A 17,060-nucleotide genomic window follows, 5' to 3' on the forward strand; every position below is an offset into this window, starting at 1 on the left:
GCACAATCAAAACAGGATAATATTCTATTTGTTGAAAACAATTTGCCAGAGAGCAACTATTTCATGTTCTCACCTTTAACTTTCTCCTCATTAGCTTCATCTTGGCTTTGGCCGTATTTAGTTCCTGTTCCAATCTCCGGTTCCTACACAATACATAAAGAAATCATGCATCATTAGATACCTGAACTTGGTTGATTCATAAAACACTGATTTGTCATCCTGTACATACATATCATATGGTCAAATAAAGAAATTATGTGTAGATGTAAAAATATACAAACAAAATACAGTATTTTCATTCCTAATTCCCTGTCAGTCAATGGTTTTACTAATGTCTCTGATTTCAAAAACAATGAATTCAACCTAATGCAAACATGAATCAGTTTCAAAGATAACAATCACTTCTACAATAGAGAACTATTTAATCATTTAATCTTCCTTTCATTCTACCTCATTCATCATATGAACAAGGCTTGTTCCCATGTTCTTTAATGCAATACTTACTTGTCCACCTCTACATCATACTTGACTTCTAGATTTTTCTTCAATTCTGCACCTTTCCGCATGTGTCTTCTCTCCTGCTCACATAAGGCAATACAAATGACCAATCATAGCATGAATGAAGTACATGTATACAATAAGAAAAACAATAGATAAATGACCCAATAAACATAAAGAACAGAGACTTTTACTATCTTGTAAAGGCATTAGGTAAGATATACAGAATATTTACCTATCTAAAAATAGTGGATCTTACATCCTTCTACAAAAATTAAAAATATCCATTTTTAATCTTAGGCCAAGAACCTACATGTATGTGTATGCACATGTACATTGTACATGGACATGGACAGACCGGCCGAAGCCTTGAGACTGCCCACCCCAAAATATCAATAACACATGCAGTTGTTGTTATTATGAAATATTTCTGACAAAATCAAACAGAACAACATATTAGATAATGCACAGAGATATGAATAATGAATTATACCAGAACAATGATTAATGGAGACAACTACTAGAAATATATTTATGGCTAGTGTGACAGATCTAAAACCAAATAACATATCTCACCTCTTCAATATCAGCTTGCATTCTTGCCTTCTCTTTCTCAAGCTGAGATATCTGTCATGAGAGGATAAAGGTTCAAAAAGCACATTGAGAATACTATGCTGTGAAGCTATTCTTGTTGTATTATTAGCAAAACTGCAAGAGCATATGTTTTGCATGCATAACCTTTTATACAAAAATCTAGTCAAGCACTTCTAAGTAGGAATCAATGAGCAAGGAATATGACCCCTGGACAAAACGCTCTCCATATTTCATTACAATATCCTCAGAGTGGTAAGTGACAAATTATACTGACCCTTATTCCTATCCGTGACCTTGATTTGACCTCAATTTCCCACAAGTCCTTGTGTTCTCCAGCTTCTTTAGCAAAGATGTTTCTGGCAGCAAACTCTTCCTGATATCATCATAAAAGACCAATCAAATTTAGGAAATATGTAACCAGCAGCAAAATAATATGTCAGTAATTATGGATTATTTATTTGTAAAATTGTATTATATGTGCATACCACACAATATATTAGTATGTAATGTATATTCCACCAAACTCACCTGGAACTAATGGTTGAAATCACAATAAACAAGAATTAATTACCTTATACTAGTACAAACATTATTAAAGGCACTACCAAATAGAAATGGTACACTTCTATATGCACATGGTTATTGCAACAGTAGCCCTAGAAATTTACTGCCTTGATTTTACTATCATGCCTATGTGGGTTATCCAACTATCTAATTTCACACATATGTTAGAAAATTGTAACATATTACACTGTTCTCACCGATACAGGAGGAATGGTTAAACAGGCAAAATATCCATACACAATAATGCTGCAACATTATTATGGGTATATCTTACATTAAAAAATCAGGATGCAATATTGATGTCATATATATAACGGATCCCCTTTTACTTACGTTGAGTTTGCCCTCTATTTGTAGATTACTTGTCTTCAGTGTAGTCACAAGGGCTTCTAGACCACTGCGAATCTAAATAACAAGGATATTACATTTACATCAAAATACTTAAGTTATTTGGTTTATTAAATTTAAAGAGGAAGTTATAATATATTACCTTACTTTTTATCATCAGTTGTATAGGTGCAAAACTCCTTACATAAGACTTTGTATCATTTGTTTTGCATAATGGATATATGTATAAGTCATGTTAATTTCAAAGTAATAATGGATGATAGTTTTACAGGCAAGAAATTTTGTGAAATATCACAAAGTGAAAGAAACAACAACACCACACACAAACAAATTACCAAACATAAACAAAATAGTTCTGTCACTTTGTGACTTAGCATTGGTTTTTACACAAGCAAAATTACTTGAGAAAAATGGTTATCTGTTTCACTGCTATCTTAAAACATTGGGGTTTTTTTTTCTTCTAAAAAATGAGGGGGAACATACCTTTTGAGATTCCTGTAGATCGGTTTTCAGACCTTCACTTCTCTCATCCAGCTGCTTCACGATGATCTCTAGACGAGAATTCTCAGCCTGAAAATGCCGAAGTCTCTCTTCAAGTTCGCTCTGGTCAAAGATGGTAGAAAAAAAATATTTAGAAACTGAGTCATAAAATACATTAAAAAAACAGATGAAACATGAAAAAGTAATAACAACATTCATTCAAAAATGCCAAGATACAAAGTGTTTGCTGATCTGTTATTTTTAGCCCCTACTAAAACACCAAAGAGTGTAGATTGAGCAGAAAATTCATAATACATAAAAAGAAAAAAACATGAACCATGAATCATACATATACAAAATCTCTCATCATTTCAAAAACCTGATACAATGTTGCTCAAATCCCTTTCTTTGCAAATCGTTCTATCATTAATATCATCTATGCCTAAAACAAGACGGGCATCACTGCAATAGCCAACAAGAAAACAACATAAGCTGGGACTAACAATCGATGTCTCACCAGTTTTTGTAGTGATTTGTGAGTAGAGACGAGTTGTTGTGATGTTGCCATGCTACCCCTCTCGGCCTGTAGAAGATCATTCTGTAGCTCTTCAATCCTGGTCTCTAAGGTTCGTCTCTCTTGCTGCATGACCAGGACCTGATCTTGGACTTGTTTCATTTCTGACTTGACGCCCTCTTTGTCCCTATGCTGATCATCCAGAGCCTAAAGTAGTTATAAATTAATTGGCATTATTCATTTAGACCTAATCTTGACATCTAATCTAAACTTGACAACCTAGTCATTTAGGGACTAAGTTTTAGTATGAGGGCAAAGTATAATTATGTTTTAAAGGGACTTGATAATTGTCTTTACATCAACATACCGGTACTTGACTCTTTATCATAATTTTTTTTAAATGTAAATCATGCACTGTTGTCCATGAAATTAAAATAATTAATTCTTACCTCTTTTTAAAATATTTTTTACTGGAAGGATTCTGACAATATGGTAGTGGTCACAAGCATTTCATAAAATGAGCTAAAAATGTCATACGTTTTCAGACTAAAAATAGGGTAAAATATCGGAACAGTCCTCTATGTTACTTTACAAGCAGATTATTTAAAGCTACTATATATTTTACACTGTGGTTCAACCATCCAATCCTACCCCTGATATGAGGAAGAGTGTATATCGGTAAGTATTTCCACATGAAAGAATATTTTGAGCTTTTAACAGTACGATCTAATAACCATGCAAAGAAATGGTCTCAATTGAATAAAACTTCCTCACCTTTTTACGAATGTCCAGGTTTGCTTCAGCAATAGATTGTTTTCTCAAGGCCTCTGTTAACTCCTGAAATGGGCAAAAGAAAGTTAAAAGATAAGTAAAGTATGCTGAGTATAAGTTAATATGATGGTATTGCCAAGATTATATGAATCTGCCTAGAAGCTAGGAGTATATACTTAAGAACATATCATACTGGCTACAGAGTTAAGTTCTTGATATTGCTAATATTAATCATCAATCATTAGCCTCATTGCTACCATTCTAAAATCACTCAAATCAACTCAATCAAGATCATCTTCATATTAATCATCACCACCATAATCATTCTCCTCCTCATCACCATCGTGATCATAATTATACTTGTTATCATCACTACTTAACCCTCATCATTGTTTCCACCACCCATTAAGTAAAAGTCACTAGCACCACTACCACTACCATTATCATCATTGCCATCATACTCCTCCCCATCATCACTGCCAATTTCTAATCGTCATTCTCACTCCAATTACCTATTGTGTCTGCTTCTGTACTTGTTCCCGTAGCTCTCTATTGCGGCCAGACTGGCAAGTCTTCCACAATAAAGTCATCTTAAATATAATTACCTCACCACCATTATCACCACTATAAATGCCTGAATTATTAATAATGCCACAATTACTAATAGCATAGGCTCCACCACAATGGCACCAACACTATTAACAAACTCACTCACCACCCTCTTCACTACCATCCATGCATTAAATAAATCACCTGTTGTATCTGTCTAAGTTCTTGTTCTCTCAGTTGTCTGTTATGTTCAGAATGGCGGAAGTCTTCCTTCACACGTGTCATGGTCTCTGCCATGTTAGTGTGCTTCTCTTCCCAGATAGTGCGAGCCTACAATAAGAAAAATCATAATTCATACAAGTTGAATAAAGTAAAACTTTAGTACGAAACTGAAGTGAAAATTAGTTGATTTTTCAAATACAGACATGATGAGCATATAAATGTTTCTTGTGTATTTATATTATTTCATGTGTATATTAAACATTTCTTGTTCAAATGAAATGTTTCTTGTGACAATGAACATGGAAACAAAATAATGATGTATAGGATATCGAGAGATGTTAAATCAGCGAAATTTTAGCATTCGGTTTGGTACAGAAACTTAATTCTTTAGACACTTCAACCAAATGACTCTTAGAACATAAATTATACCTATTCTGTTCACAGGAAATTTTTTCTTTAAATACAAGTAAATATAATCACCTCATGCTAAACAAAATTGAAGATAAATGAAACATGCATGTTATTATCTTCAAATCACTCACTTCTCTGCAAACTTTTCTACTTTTCTGGCATTGTCTATGTGGAGTTAAAAGTACAAAAAAGCACAATTGACAGCCACATTGTGAGTGGAAGAAAATGAATGCCACATACATGTATACAAATTTAAGACAACATGACAGTAAGTTTCTTAGACAGAAAAGATGATTTTAAAATAATTTTGAAAGTATTCCGAAGGGGCATACAAAATCCACAGCAAGTACATGCAATAAATACTTTACTCACTCCTTCAATTGACATCTGTGTTACATGTTGCATGCATGAACATGGACAAAACAAAAAATGAAATGGAAAAAGGGAGTGCAAAGGTGAATGACCTTTTTCAAATATTGATTTTTGAAAAAGCTGTTATGAAGTATCAACATATCATGCAGTTCAAAATACATGTGCATGCAAGACAAGAAAGAAGAATGGAAGAAATTCATATGATACATGAGGTTAGAGTAATATCATTAAGCAAAATATTGTCATATAATATATGTTAAAAATGTAGATGGGAAAGATTAATTTGGATGAATGATTACAAAATTACTTCAGAGGGATAAATAAATGTTGTTGTAGTTAGTGCACAATGATTTACCCTATTGTTTTCCATCTGCATGGTAGTAAGAGTTGTATTCAGCTTATCCTGCGAAACGGAAATCAAATTCATAAATATGTAACCCTCACAGTATAATCCCTTTTTTAGATTAGATACAAAGAAATATTGAAATATAGTCACCATTCCACAGCATACCATTATAACAGAATATTGAATGAAGATGATTTCTATTATCCTCACTTTCATGGTACACCAATAAGAGATTGGGATGTGTGCTTCAAACACTCAGCAAAAAAGTAAAGAGATTTAATTTGATCTACAAGAGGCTAGCACATGTAAATAGAAGAAATGAGAGCTTGCAATCTAAATTCAAAGATAGGAAAATAAATACAAGAAAAATTCATCATTTCTGAAAGGAAAGGTGTTTTGTAAAAGCACCATAATTCCTGTCAAAGCTATTGATCTCATACTTGCTTGACAAAAGAAAAGAAAAAAGCCCCACAAAAAAGCAGCATCAATAATCTATTTGCTTCTAAATCTAAAGATACATTGTCAACATGACAACAATTTTTTTTTTACAGCAGTGTAATTTACAAATTATCTATTTTTCATGTTTACAGCATGAGTAAACATGCTACAACTTCCAAGTATATATATTGCATTCATGACTTTCACAAGCAAATGAAGCATGCTAAAGCACATCCAAAACTACAAGCTGCCACCATATTTTGAATTATTCAGAATAGAGATTACACGTCGCAATTCATTAACTTTAAAAGTTTAACAGAAATTTGCAGAATATACCAAAGTATTACAATTCCGGCTAGATGAAAACCTATGTGAAAATAGAGTTGCTATCAAGAATTTACATTTTCAAATGTATTTGTGGAAACGGCTCTTTTGTTATACATATTTGGGACGATAGAAAATCTAGAAAACAACTGATAATCATGGCAAACTAGATAATTTTCATTGTTTCTTCCATTTATGTAAAATGCAAAACTAAAGAGTTTTCAATCTTCATAGCAGTATTACTTTGGAAGACTGTCAAGATCACTTGAGAATTTAATAAGTTTTCACTCTGTAAGTAACAAAAGCGATCATTAGCAATTTAAGGGTGTAATACAAATATCATTTCCTACTTTGCCATTGATGAAGTCAACATTTTAGATCGGTAAATTTGATCTGATTCAGATGAGAACTGAAAACAATTTAATTCCTCTTGTTCTCAATTATTGATGAACAGTGTTTTCAATATGATTTTTCTCTCGTTTCGTGTAGCATTTTGAGAGCTTGCTTCTTGAGCAGTTTTGAATGGATGCAGTTTACAACCAGCCAGCATACATTTTACATATATAAAAAATATCATCATCATCATTCCTAACAGCCAAGAAGTTAGAGTTCCAGCTACCATGGATAACACCTTCACCATCTCTTTAGTATACCTGGGTGTTTGCAGTCTCCCTGTTCTGATCTCTGTTCTCATTCTTGGCAGCTTCCAATGCCTGGCGTAGCGACGTGACCTGTGCTCGGGACTCTGTCAATCTATGGTAGACACGAAAGGATCACAAATACAATTTTAATCTTTTCTTTTTAGGTAGTTTGTCCTACATAAGAAACACTGTATCCAATATAAAAATACATCTTATTTGTTTCATTTTAATGTTTTCTCTGATATCATGTCTATCCTACATCAACAAAAAAGAGAAAAGAATAGCCAAAGCTCGCAATTCATGATGTTTGTTATAATTCAATTGCTGTATGTCATTTACTTCAATCATATTTATAAATTTTTTCCTTTGAATTCTCAGCTTGCAAGTATAGTAATATGGAATTACAAACACTCAATTTTTTTTGGACAAGCACTCCAATAAACAGTAGGCCTACAGCCTATACCGCAAAATAAAGTTATACTCACTTTTCATTGAGACTTTCAATCCTTGCAGCTAGCCTTGCATTCTCATTCTGTGACCAAAACAAGAACATTTCAGTTAAATCAATTAATTAATATGAAGAAAAAGTTACATGCTTCTACCCGACACATTAGATTAATGAACGGATATCATCATATCTTTTGGTTAGATTGTTAACACAGTTTATATATATTACAATTTAAAGGGAGAATATAAAGACAAAGAAGTGACAGCTTACCCTATCTTTCTGCAGCATTGCATCATGGGACTGTTGACTCGTCGCACCTTTCTCTAGCTCCCTCTTGAGGGCAGATAGCTGATTTGAACGCTCACGCAGGGTTGCAGTCGCCACTTGGAGCTATAGTTTTAAAATAATGAGAAAAATGCAATGAATATACCTGTATAAAGAATGTAGAGGGTTAAAAGAAAGAGGCGCAATGGTTCAGTGGTAACTGGGAGGTCCCGTGTTCGAAACCAAGTCGAAGCCCTAGTGCCCCTTGGTAAGGCATTACTCCTCATTATCAAGTTTCTCCGAGAGGACTTAGAGCCGTCGGTCCCCTGGTTGCTTAATTACAAGCATACAGTCAGGTCAAACAAACAATTTTTCAAAGTAGATACAAGACAGTACATTGTGATCTAAAATAATACGTCCAATACCATCTAATGATTGCCATTCACACCATGTAACATGGAGTATTAAACACACAGAATTCTAATTGTCACATACACCCTGTATATCAGAATTCTGTCATTCCTACATTATTTCCTATTCCTATAAATCCCCTTCCTTGGTAAATACTTACCTCATTTTCCAGTCTGTGGACCTTACTCTCTGCACTGCTCAGTTTCCTTGCTGAAGTCTGCCAAGGAAACATTAATGAAAAGGTTTGTTTATCAAAAATTTCCTTGGTAATTTACAAATGTTAACTTATTCATGGGATTTGAATTAAACCAAAGCTGGAAGGCTCAACTCCACACATCCAATTCAATATCATAACAATGTCCTTAGCACTTACATAAATGATAATTATTTATTTTAAATCACTTTGACTTTTATTTGATATTTTCATTAAGAGACTATTAGAGATTATCACAAAAAACAAGCCTTAATCTGACATCTGTGCTGGACATTTCAAATCAAAATGATATCTGAATGTATCTGGATAATGATATCCATATTGGATGAACACTTCTTGAATGAAAGAATATTAATTACCTGACTGTTGTCCTTCAAGCTTGAGACCTCCATAGTTAGTTTTTCAACAGATCTGCTCCACTCCTCTTCCCTACGCTTCAATTCACTGAAGTATAAAAAATAAAAATGGATTGTGTCCATCACATATTCCCAAAATATTTTTGACAGATAAATCTTTCCTTCTTCAAGGTACTGTAAGCAGAATGAATATAAAATCCAACTCCAGTCGAAGGCAAATTTCGTTTTAGAGCTGCTCATGGTTAATCATGTAGGTGGTTCATTGGTCACTATAGATACAGTAAACACCACACCAGATCCACTTAAACAGTGGAAGAATATACCAGATGGTGGACTGTACTGTAAATTATGCAAAGCTATGCATGAACACTAAAAACAACTTTGAAGAAAGCAGACTGTAGCTAAGGATTATGGGTTGATGTACAAAACCTACATATGCTACATTTTATTAATTCCAAGATACATAGAATTTATATATATAATTATTCCATTTTATTATCAAAGTACACAGGTATGTGAGTATAATGTCTCATGCGGGTATAATCATTTAGATGTAGAATTGGCATTAAGCACTTAAGAAAAGGATTGTGAGCTTACCGTTCAGTTTCATTTCTGACTAATTGTGACTTTTCCAGCTCCACATTGGTGCTATTTACAAGTTTCTTTGCAGATGATAGCTATGGAAGAAAACAAGAAATTTTACATCATATTTAATGGAGTAGAAGATGACAATTTGTTTAATTGATGAAGAAAAAAAATCATTAGAATAACACGTCAGTGAAAATACAACAGATAACATCTAATTTTAAACCAGTTAATCTGAATTTCATTGGATCAATGCCTCAAACAGGCGATTATCTGCTTGTGATGCAAATGCATTTTAAGCATTAGGGGATTGATTATAAATCACACTGTTGCAATTTTCCTGACTTGGTTAATTTTAGACAGATAGTATAATCTCTATTAAACACTGGTAATTCCACTTAAGTGTTTTCATAGCACTTAAACAGGGCACATGATGTAAGAAAGGCAGCCTAGATATCATTTTATGCTACAATTAGTACTTCACTTGACTTCTTCAAAAAATGTCTGAGAACAAACCTCTATAATTCTTTTTATTTTGTTGAAGGAGTAAGAGACGTTGAAGGGGTACATAGACCATGCCTTACATGTATATCCTCTGGAAAAGGCGCTACATAAATCCAATCATTATTATTATTATTATTAATTACGATGTAGGACATTACCTCTGTCTGTACCCTGTCTATCTCTGTCTCTCCTCTCTCCAGCTTTGAGTAGAGCTTGGTGTTTTCAGCTCTCACTGCAGCAAGCTGTACATTGAAGGCCATGGTAGCATGGGCTAAGGCCTCCTCATTCACTTGCTGTAGAAAATCAAACAAGAATTATAAGCGATTAGGATATATATATATATACATACATACATATACATTAAAGGTACCGTAAATCTCCGTGTATAAGGCGCACTTTTTTGCCGCCGATTTTTTTTTTTAGTTTCGATTTATGGCGCTATGCCTGGCAAGTCGCATATGTTTTCTATGTTTTCTATAACAAATGGTGTACCACAAGGTTCTATCCTAGGTACTCCATTATTAGAAAGATAGAGGATGCTATTCATATCATGCATGACTATTGATGTTTGGCATAGAACACAGTGCTTCTGCTAGGTGATGTGAAGAGGCTGGTGTGGGACACTTGGTATCATGAAGCCTTGGACTGTTGTTACTATTATTTGTGACAAGTTCACAACTTCTACTGCACCTCGATGTAAAATGAAGGTCCTTCCCCGCGTGGGTTTTCGGCAACAAAACAACAACAACAACAAAACAAAAACGATTTTTTTTTTTTTTTTTTTTTTTTTTTTTTTTTTTTTTTTTTTTTTTTTTTTGGTATCATCACGTATTAGTCAAAACATATTCTTTCACATGATTGGTAATAAGAGCTTCCATTTCATTTTTTGAGAGGGGGGGGGGGGCGTTTCCAAAACTGGTCTTTACCTTTAATCATCATGTGTAGATAAATACAATGTATACTGAATAATTTGAATTTGATGTCAGGAAGTTGCATGGCTGTACACAGATGCATGGTTGATACCTATGACCCAAGTGTGCTGTCAGATCACAGGTTTCCCTTTTCTAAATGTTACACTTGCATTCATCCCATTTAATTTACTTGTACATGTATCAAAGAGAACTGTTGCTGAGCTAGCGCCATGAGCGTCCCTGGACGGTGTGTGCGCTCTATAAATTTACGCTATTTTTCTTCTTCTTATTATTATTATGATTTCTGAAATTAGACACAAACATTTTGATGAAAAACAGTAACCTATCTGAATTCACCTCAGTCATGATAATGGACTTACAATGTCAGACTTGAGTTCTTCAATCTTGTTGTTGAGTTCTTGGTTTTCTGTTGCTAGGAAACCTTGGTTGTCATGGTGATGTATACTCTGTCTCTCTAGTTCAACCTGCACAATAAAGAGATATGGCATTACATGGCATTACATGGCATACTGCAGCTAGGATCAAATTGCAGAAGTGCTACCTAGATATAGCATTAAAGAGTGATTTTAATGATGTTTATAATCAAAACCTGCAAATACAAAGATGTTCTCAAGAGACATTCCTTTTGATTCCATGTATTTGGGGAAGACAAAGTTGAAAACTTTAATTAGATATTTGTATGCAAAATGATGAGGAAATGCTGACTATTAGTCTTATTCATTTTTCTCTTTACATATATATATATATATATATATATGTTTTTTAATCTATATATATGTTTTTTAATCTATTCTTTTTTAAAGGGGGGAGGGGGAAGGGCAAGATTGAGAGACTTACCTTGAGGGCATACAAGTCCGCCTTGAGACGATCATTATGAGAGAGAGCTGCTTTTCTACTCTCATCAGCTGCTTCAAGTCTTGCTACTGCTTCAGCCTGTAAGCAGAAGATGATTTCATACACTAGAAATATTAATCTATTCTTAAATCAAAGCCTAAAGGGTTTAACCATGAGACGATTTCATAATATGAAGCCTGTGTACAATGCCGGTCGACTCATTTCTTTACTTCTCAATTTGTTTAAACAATAAACATGATGGTTTTTATTGGTTCAAACATATTCCTTTCAAAGCAAGAAGGCGGACACATTTAGTGCCATGCATTCTTGAGAAATGAACAAATTCTTCAAATAAAAGCGCAATATTATAATTTTTATGCATCAACACAAAGAGCTTGCAAAGGAGACTTACCTTCTGATATTGATACTTCGATGCACCCTATGAAGAAAATAGGTAAAAGGCAGAAAAATACAAATAGCATGTTATATCATCATTTCCTTGCTGTTATATAGTACCTATAAATAAAGGTATAATGTTGTTAAATCAACTCCACCCAGGTGAAGTAAATGGGTACCTGGTAGAAATGTATTCCTTGAATGCTAGAGCACCGTATGGCAGCCGTGCTAAAGCCAGGGTAATAATCGGAGCGCCAGGAGGGTCAAATCTTACTGACATGAGCGCTATACAAGAACCCACTATTATTATTATTATTATTAAATCATATAGTCAATCAAAAGAGAACAAGATATTTAGGTTTTTTTCATAGCTTTACTGGGTGTAAGCCACAAACATGTTCAAACAAGATTTTAAGTATATATTTGAATGCAGGATGATGGTGGAAACGACTATTTTTGGGGAATAATTTCAACTGACTTTGAACAAAAATACATGATTATATGTATCCACTTTATGTAATTCCTTTGATAGTTAATGCATAAAACTGTTTAAAAAAAGGTTGAAATAGTTTCACATTACTTGAAATAAACAGAGATAGATTCAGATTCACAGGGACGTGGAAGGCAAACAGACGGAAATTAGAAGATAATGCAACAGATTCAACAATAAAAACAGAAATGTATAAAGATAGATGGAAATCCAATATTCTTACTTGTTTGAGCTTCATCTCCTTCTCTTCCTGGTCTTGTAAGATGTCTTGATGCATCAGTCTTGCATTCCTCTCACTCATTGCTTTCTTCCTCAGCTCATCTCGCTCTTCCTCCAACTGATAAACAATATCATATCAACATTCATTAGAATATCCCATTTAAATCCCATTTAAGTCGTGTTCTTTTCACGAATATCCCTTACCTAGCATTTCTCTCAAGAGAAATGATTTGCAACTAGCAAAATACTCATCACATGTAAACAATACATTCTTAACAAATTGACGATGCAACTGGTGATACTTAATTATTCAATTACGGTACTTGCAAATAAGTCAATAAATATATTTTCTAAGTGATACAGAAGTTTTCATAAATATCAATTACACAACATAATCAATTTCATATTCTATGAAAAAGAAGATTTGTAATCAGTTTGACAGTATACAGTGATTGAATTGTTATCATAATCAAATGTAATATAATTTTACCATTGAATTGACCATTCATAAGTTCAAACATACACAGATTACATGAAAAGTCATAACCAAACAATCACCTGCTTGATAAGATTAGCTGCTGATTTCAGGTCTACTTGAATGGTCCTTGCTGCTAGCTCAGCCCTCTGTTTGGCTTCAACCTCCCTAGTTATTAAAATACAGAAGGACAAAGTGATAAAAAAGATTGAGATATATAAAAATGGTTCAGGTATGTCACTGAAATGAGCATCTGCAAGGTGAAACACGAAATTAAAAAAAGCATTTATTATCCTTTTCAATCAAGAACCTTAAGTTTAAAATCTGCAAAAAAAGACCCCCCCCCCCCCCTCCAAACAAAACAAAAACAAAAAAGTGGAAGAGAGAGGGACACCCAAAGTGAGGAAATCACATTTACTACTCATAAAAGATGGGATAATGAGGAATTAAACCATAAATCATGATGAGATAGATTGTTACAGGGATATCTAAATTCATCATTTTGTTAATCTCTTAACAAATGACAGGATTAAGAACATTTGGTAAAGAGGAGTATGTAGGAATCCTGGCTAAAACATACAAATAATACTGTACAATTACACAGGGTAGATATCATACTTCAAGGAGACATTATCTTTGACATTCACAGTGAGCTCATTGCATTCCTCAGTTTAACTACAATTATTGGTGACCAATAACTTACTTTGTGAATGCCTGTTCCCTTTTGATGAGTTGTTCTTTTGTTTTCTTCAAAATCAGTTCAGCATTGCTACGCTTCTCTGTCTCCTGGTCCAACCTATGCCTGTACATGTTATAAAAGAAATAAAGTCCATTGACTAACCAACATATGCGCCTGAATGAAAAACCAAGCCTCTCATCATCATTACTACTATTGGACCTCCAACCATTGTCGTTTTACAGCTAATAAACAAAATTTGTTTGCAATGTATGCAACTGTATGCACTGCTATGTACACACATGTAGAATGTAAATGTATGAATACGAAACTTATAATACAAATACAAAATAAAATCATTAGGAAAAAAAATCAACCATATATCAATAATTGTATAACATACAACTTTAAAAGGGGTTTGTAATTGGTAAATGTTTGCAAATATATTTGCATGATATAAATAGTGTTTTAGTACATCAGTCAAATCCTAATTAAGCCTAAAATATACTGTATATTGTTGTATCATATAAAAAGCAAGATTTTCTACAAAAGATACCCCAACATATAAGAATGTCCTCTATACTTACGCATAAGTCCTAATCTGAGATTCGAGATCCAGTATCTTGGACTCGAGTCCTGCCTTCATCTCACTAACTGCCATCAGTTTGCTTTTAGATAAGAAGAAATTCAAAAAGTGAATCAATCTCACAGAAAAGAAATCTTCATTGCATTACATTTTGTTTAAATGAGGATTTTAAGCTGTAAATAGAAATAAAATGTTGCTTTTATTTCTGTGGTACATGATTAAAGATTCTACGATTATAAACTGTATCCCGAAATTCACAACATTGGGTTTTTTAATTACTATGTAGAAGGTATAATATTCTTATTTTTTAGGAAAGGCATTTATAGCATAGTAATACGATAATGCGACTGATTTTTAAAAAACTGGACTTCACAAGCAAAATATCCACTAGTGTATATCTACTTCCAGATTTGATCTTCTTTCTTTCCTTAATTATTTTTGTATGCAGGGACAATATGCTTAATAATCTGATGACGCTGTCGTAGCTCATTTTGAGTTTAAAGTTCTAAATAATTTTAAACTATTGCATGATGAAATGATAAAAAAAGACAATGCAGAAGAAAGAACTTGAGTGGATGACATTATGATATGATTAGAATTTAAAGTCTTTACTGAACATCCAGTCTGGGTGAATACAAATAATACATTCTTTGTGGTAAACCTACTTGTAGAAGTCCTGCTTCTCACTCTGTAGAGTCTTACACCTGTTCTCTGCATTAAGCCTAGCACTCTTCTCTCTGTCTGCTCGTCGTCTCATGTCCCGTAACGCTTGATGAAACTGCATGGCAGTCGTTGCATCTGATGTTCAAATACACCAACCACAAAAAATCAGGTACAATTATGTATTGGGGTAAATGAAATTCTAGGTTCCATGTTTCATATTAAATGACTTTGTAATCTGGAACTAAAAGTATCTGTGACTTGAATGTACATTGGTAATCTGAATCCCAGTCACGCCATCAAACCAACTCAAAACCCAACTCAAAACCCACCGATTCTGGATTATTCGGGGGTAATGTAATCTTTTAAATTGGTCTTTTGTCGGTCTGCTGTCCATCTTGTTGGTGTGAATAGGGTACAGTATTAGATTCCATCAACACTGAGCTATTCCATATCAGATTTGTATCAACAATCTAACAATTTCAAATTTACAGTAGCTTGCAAAATATTTTTTGGCTCTTGTCTGTTTACTCAGCTTCCATTAATATTGAACACTTGTAATTATCTCACTTTCTGTCATTGATACCATCATACAAACAATACATCCTGATTGAGATGACTCCTTGTATTATTATTTCAGCAAACCGACCACTTATCTACCTACTGTGACCAGGATGTTGCCTTTACTGACTGAAATAACACTACCAGTACAACCACTACCACTTTGTGAGGATGTGGACAAACATAATGATTAGTATGATAATTTTGTTTACCCTAGAATGCCTCATCAGCATCAATGCTGTTCTTTCAGAGGACCTGCAATTATCATTACCCCCCCCCCCCAAAAAAAAAAAATGTAATTGTCAGGTTCCTATTTGCAACTGGGTGGAGAGTGGCAATTGTGGATTAATGTCTTGCCGGAGGAAATTAGTACCAGGCTTGGATTTGAACCCCGAACCCTAGGATTGAGATTGGTTAATAAACCACTATACCACGACACCGCCACATACCTAGAGTTGTATCCAGTGATCCATGGGGGACGCCGGTGAGGGGTGCGATAGGGGTGGATGCCAGGAGGGGCAAGGTGCCTAATTGACCCCCATCATCAGCTGCAGACCCGTTGCCTTCTTCACTGCTGGAGTAGTCAAGGCCATCCCCTTCACTGAGTATGGCCATCCATTCAGGCTGGTAATGTAAAGAGTAAAGAGGAGTGATGGACAGTTGGCAGATAATATGAAGAGACACAGACAGACAGACAGAGAGAGAGATAGAGAGAGAGAGGGAGAGAAAGAGAGAGAGAGAGTGAGAGAGATACAGAAAGAGACCCAGAATATTAGACACATTGAAGAAAAAAAGACAAGGAAAGGAAATATTACTGCATGTACCCATGATATATTATATTCCAAGGGTATATTCAGAATATTGGATTTTATGCATTCAGTGCTTATTTAAGCCTCATCTGGCATGAGACGAATATGCTCAGAGGAGCATTTTACACACAACAGGTGTCATTGCACTTAATAATTACAATAGCACCATGCAATATATCCCCTTAAGTGTGTTATTCTCGCGTGACTTATTAAAAATAAAGGAAGAAAAAGATGGGTTTGTGTTTCTTGGTATTCAACATTAATCTAATATACCTTAAAAACAGCTCAGCAGTTTTCTCTCATAAGATCTGTATCAATACATGCAACTTCATATTCACCCTATCAATAAATGTAAACCAACCTCACTTGATTATTTTCAATCATAACAAATCACTTGATTCATGCATGACCACTTACCTGTTGTTTCTTGTTTGTGTTGGTTGTATTGTGATGCAGAAGGGATGGTGGCAAGGAGCTGGTAAGGGGTCTTGATCCAGCTCTAAATAAAAGGGAAAAAATGGAGAAGAGAAATATAACACAAAATAAATAGGAAATGCTGTCCGTATAG

The 17,060-nt window shown here is 34.1% G+C and overlaps 1 protein-coding gene across 3 annotated transcripts in view; it reads right to left on the reverse strand.

Annotated features, from left to right (window-relative positions):
- The window catches only part of LOC584408 (trichohyalin), a 44,536-nt gene that overhangs the window by 11,576 nt on the left and 15,900 nt on the right, over window positions 1–17,060 (reverse strand). For 2 of the 3 annotated variants that reach the window (XM_030972473.1, XM_030972475.1), the window contains 27 exons: window positions 16,910–16,991; window positions 16,133–16,307; window positions 15,128–15,260; window positions 14,464–14,544; window positions 13,904–14,002; window positions 13,284–13,368; window positions 12,730–12,843; window positions 12,033–12,059; window positions 11,624–11,719; window positions 11,146–11,250; window positions 10,013–10,147; window positions 9,363–9,442; window positions 8,769–8,853; window positions 8,356–8,412; window positions 7,791–7,910; window positions 7,558–7,604; window positions 7,085–7,184; window positions 5,679–5,726; window positions 4,523–4,648; window positions 3,773–3,835; window positions 3,002–3,205; window positions 2,488–2,607; window positions 1,990–2,061; window positions 1,367–1,465; window positions 1,075–1,125; window positions 505–578; window positions 74–143 (listed from right to left, as the gene is read on the reverse strand). In XM_030972473.1, coding sequence (XP_030828333.1) covers window positions 74–143; window positions 505–578; window positions 1,075–1,125; window positions 1,367–1,465; window positions 1,990–2,061; window positions 2,488–2,607; window positions 3,002–3,205; window positions 3,773–3,835; window positions 4,523–4,648; window positions 5,679–5,726; window positions 7,085–7,184; window positions 7,558–7,604; window positions 7,791–7,910; window positions 8,356–8,412; window positions 8,769–8,853; window positions 9,363–9,442; window positions 10,013–10,147; window positions 11,146–11,250; window positions 11,624–11,719; window positions 12,033–12,059; window positions 12,730–12,843; window positions 13,284–13,368; window positions 13,904–14,002; window positions 14,464–14,544; window positions 15,128–15,260; window positions 16,133–16,307; window positions 16,910–16,991 — 2,548 coding nt within the window. The remainder of the gene's footprint in view (window positions 1–73; window positions 144–504; window positions 579–1,074; window positions 1,126–1,366; window positions 1,466–1,989; window positions 2,062–2,487; window positions 2,608–3,001; window positions 3,206–3,772; window positions 3,836–4,522; window positions 4,649–5,678; window positions 5,727–7,084; window positions 7,185–7,557; window positions 7,605–7,790; window positions 7,911–8,355; window positions 8,413–8,768; window positions 8,854–9,362; window positions 9,443–10,012; window positions 10,148–11,145; window positions 11,251–11,623; window positions 11,720–12,032; window positions 12,060–12,729; window positions 12,844–13,283; window positions 13,369–13,903; window positions 14,003–14,463; window positions 14,545–15,127; window positions 15,261–16,132; window positions 16,308–16,909; window positions 16,992–17,060) is intronic. The other variant, XM_030972474.1, reaches the window with a different exon arrangement.

The sequence above is a fragment of the Strongylocentrotus purpuratus genome, unplaced genomic scaffold (assembly GCF_000002235.5).
Source record: "Strongylocentrotus purpuratus isolate Spur 01 unplaced genomic scaffold, Spur_5.0 spur5_scaffold_6, whole genome shotgun sequence".
In the NCBI taxonomy this organism is placed as follows: Eukaryota; Metazoa; Echinodermata; class Echinoidea; order Camarodonta; family Strongylocentrotidae; genus Strongylocentrotus; species Strongylocentrotus purpuratus.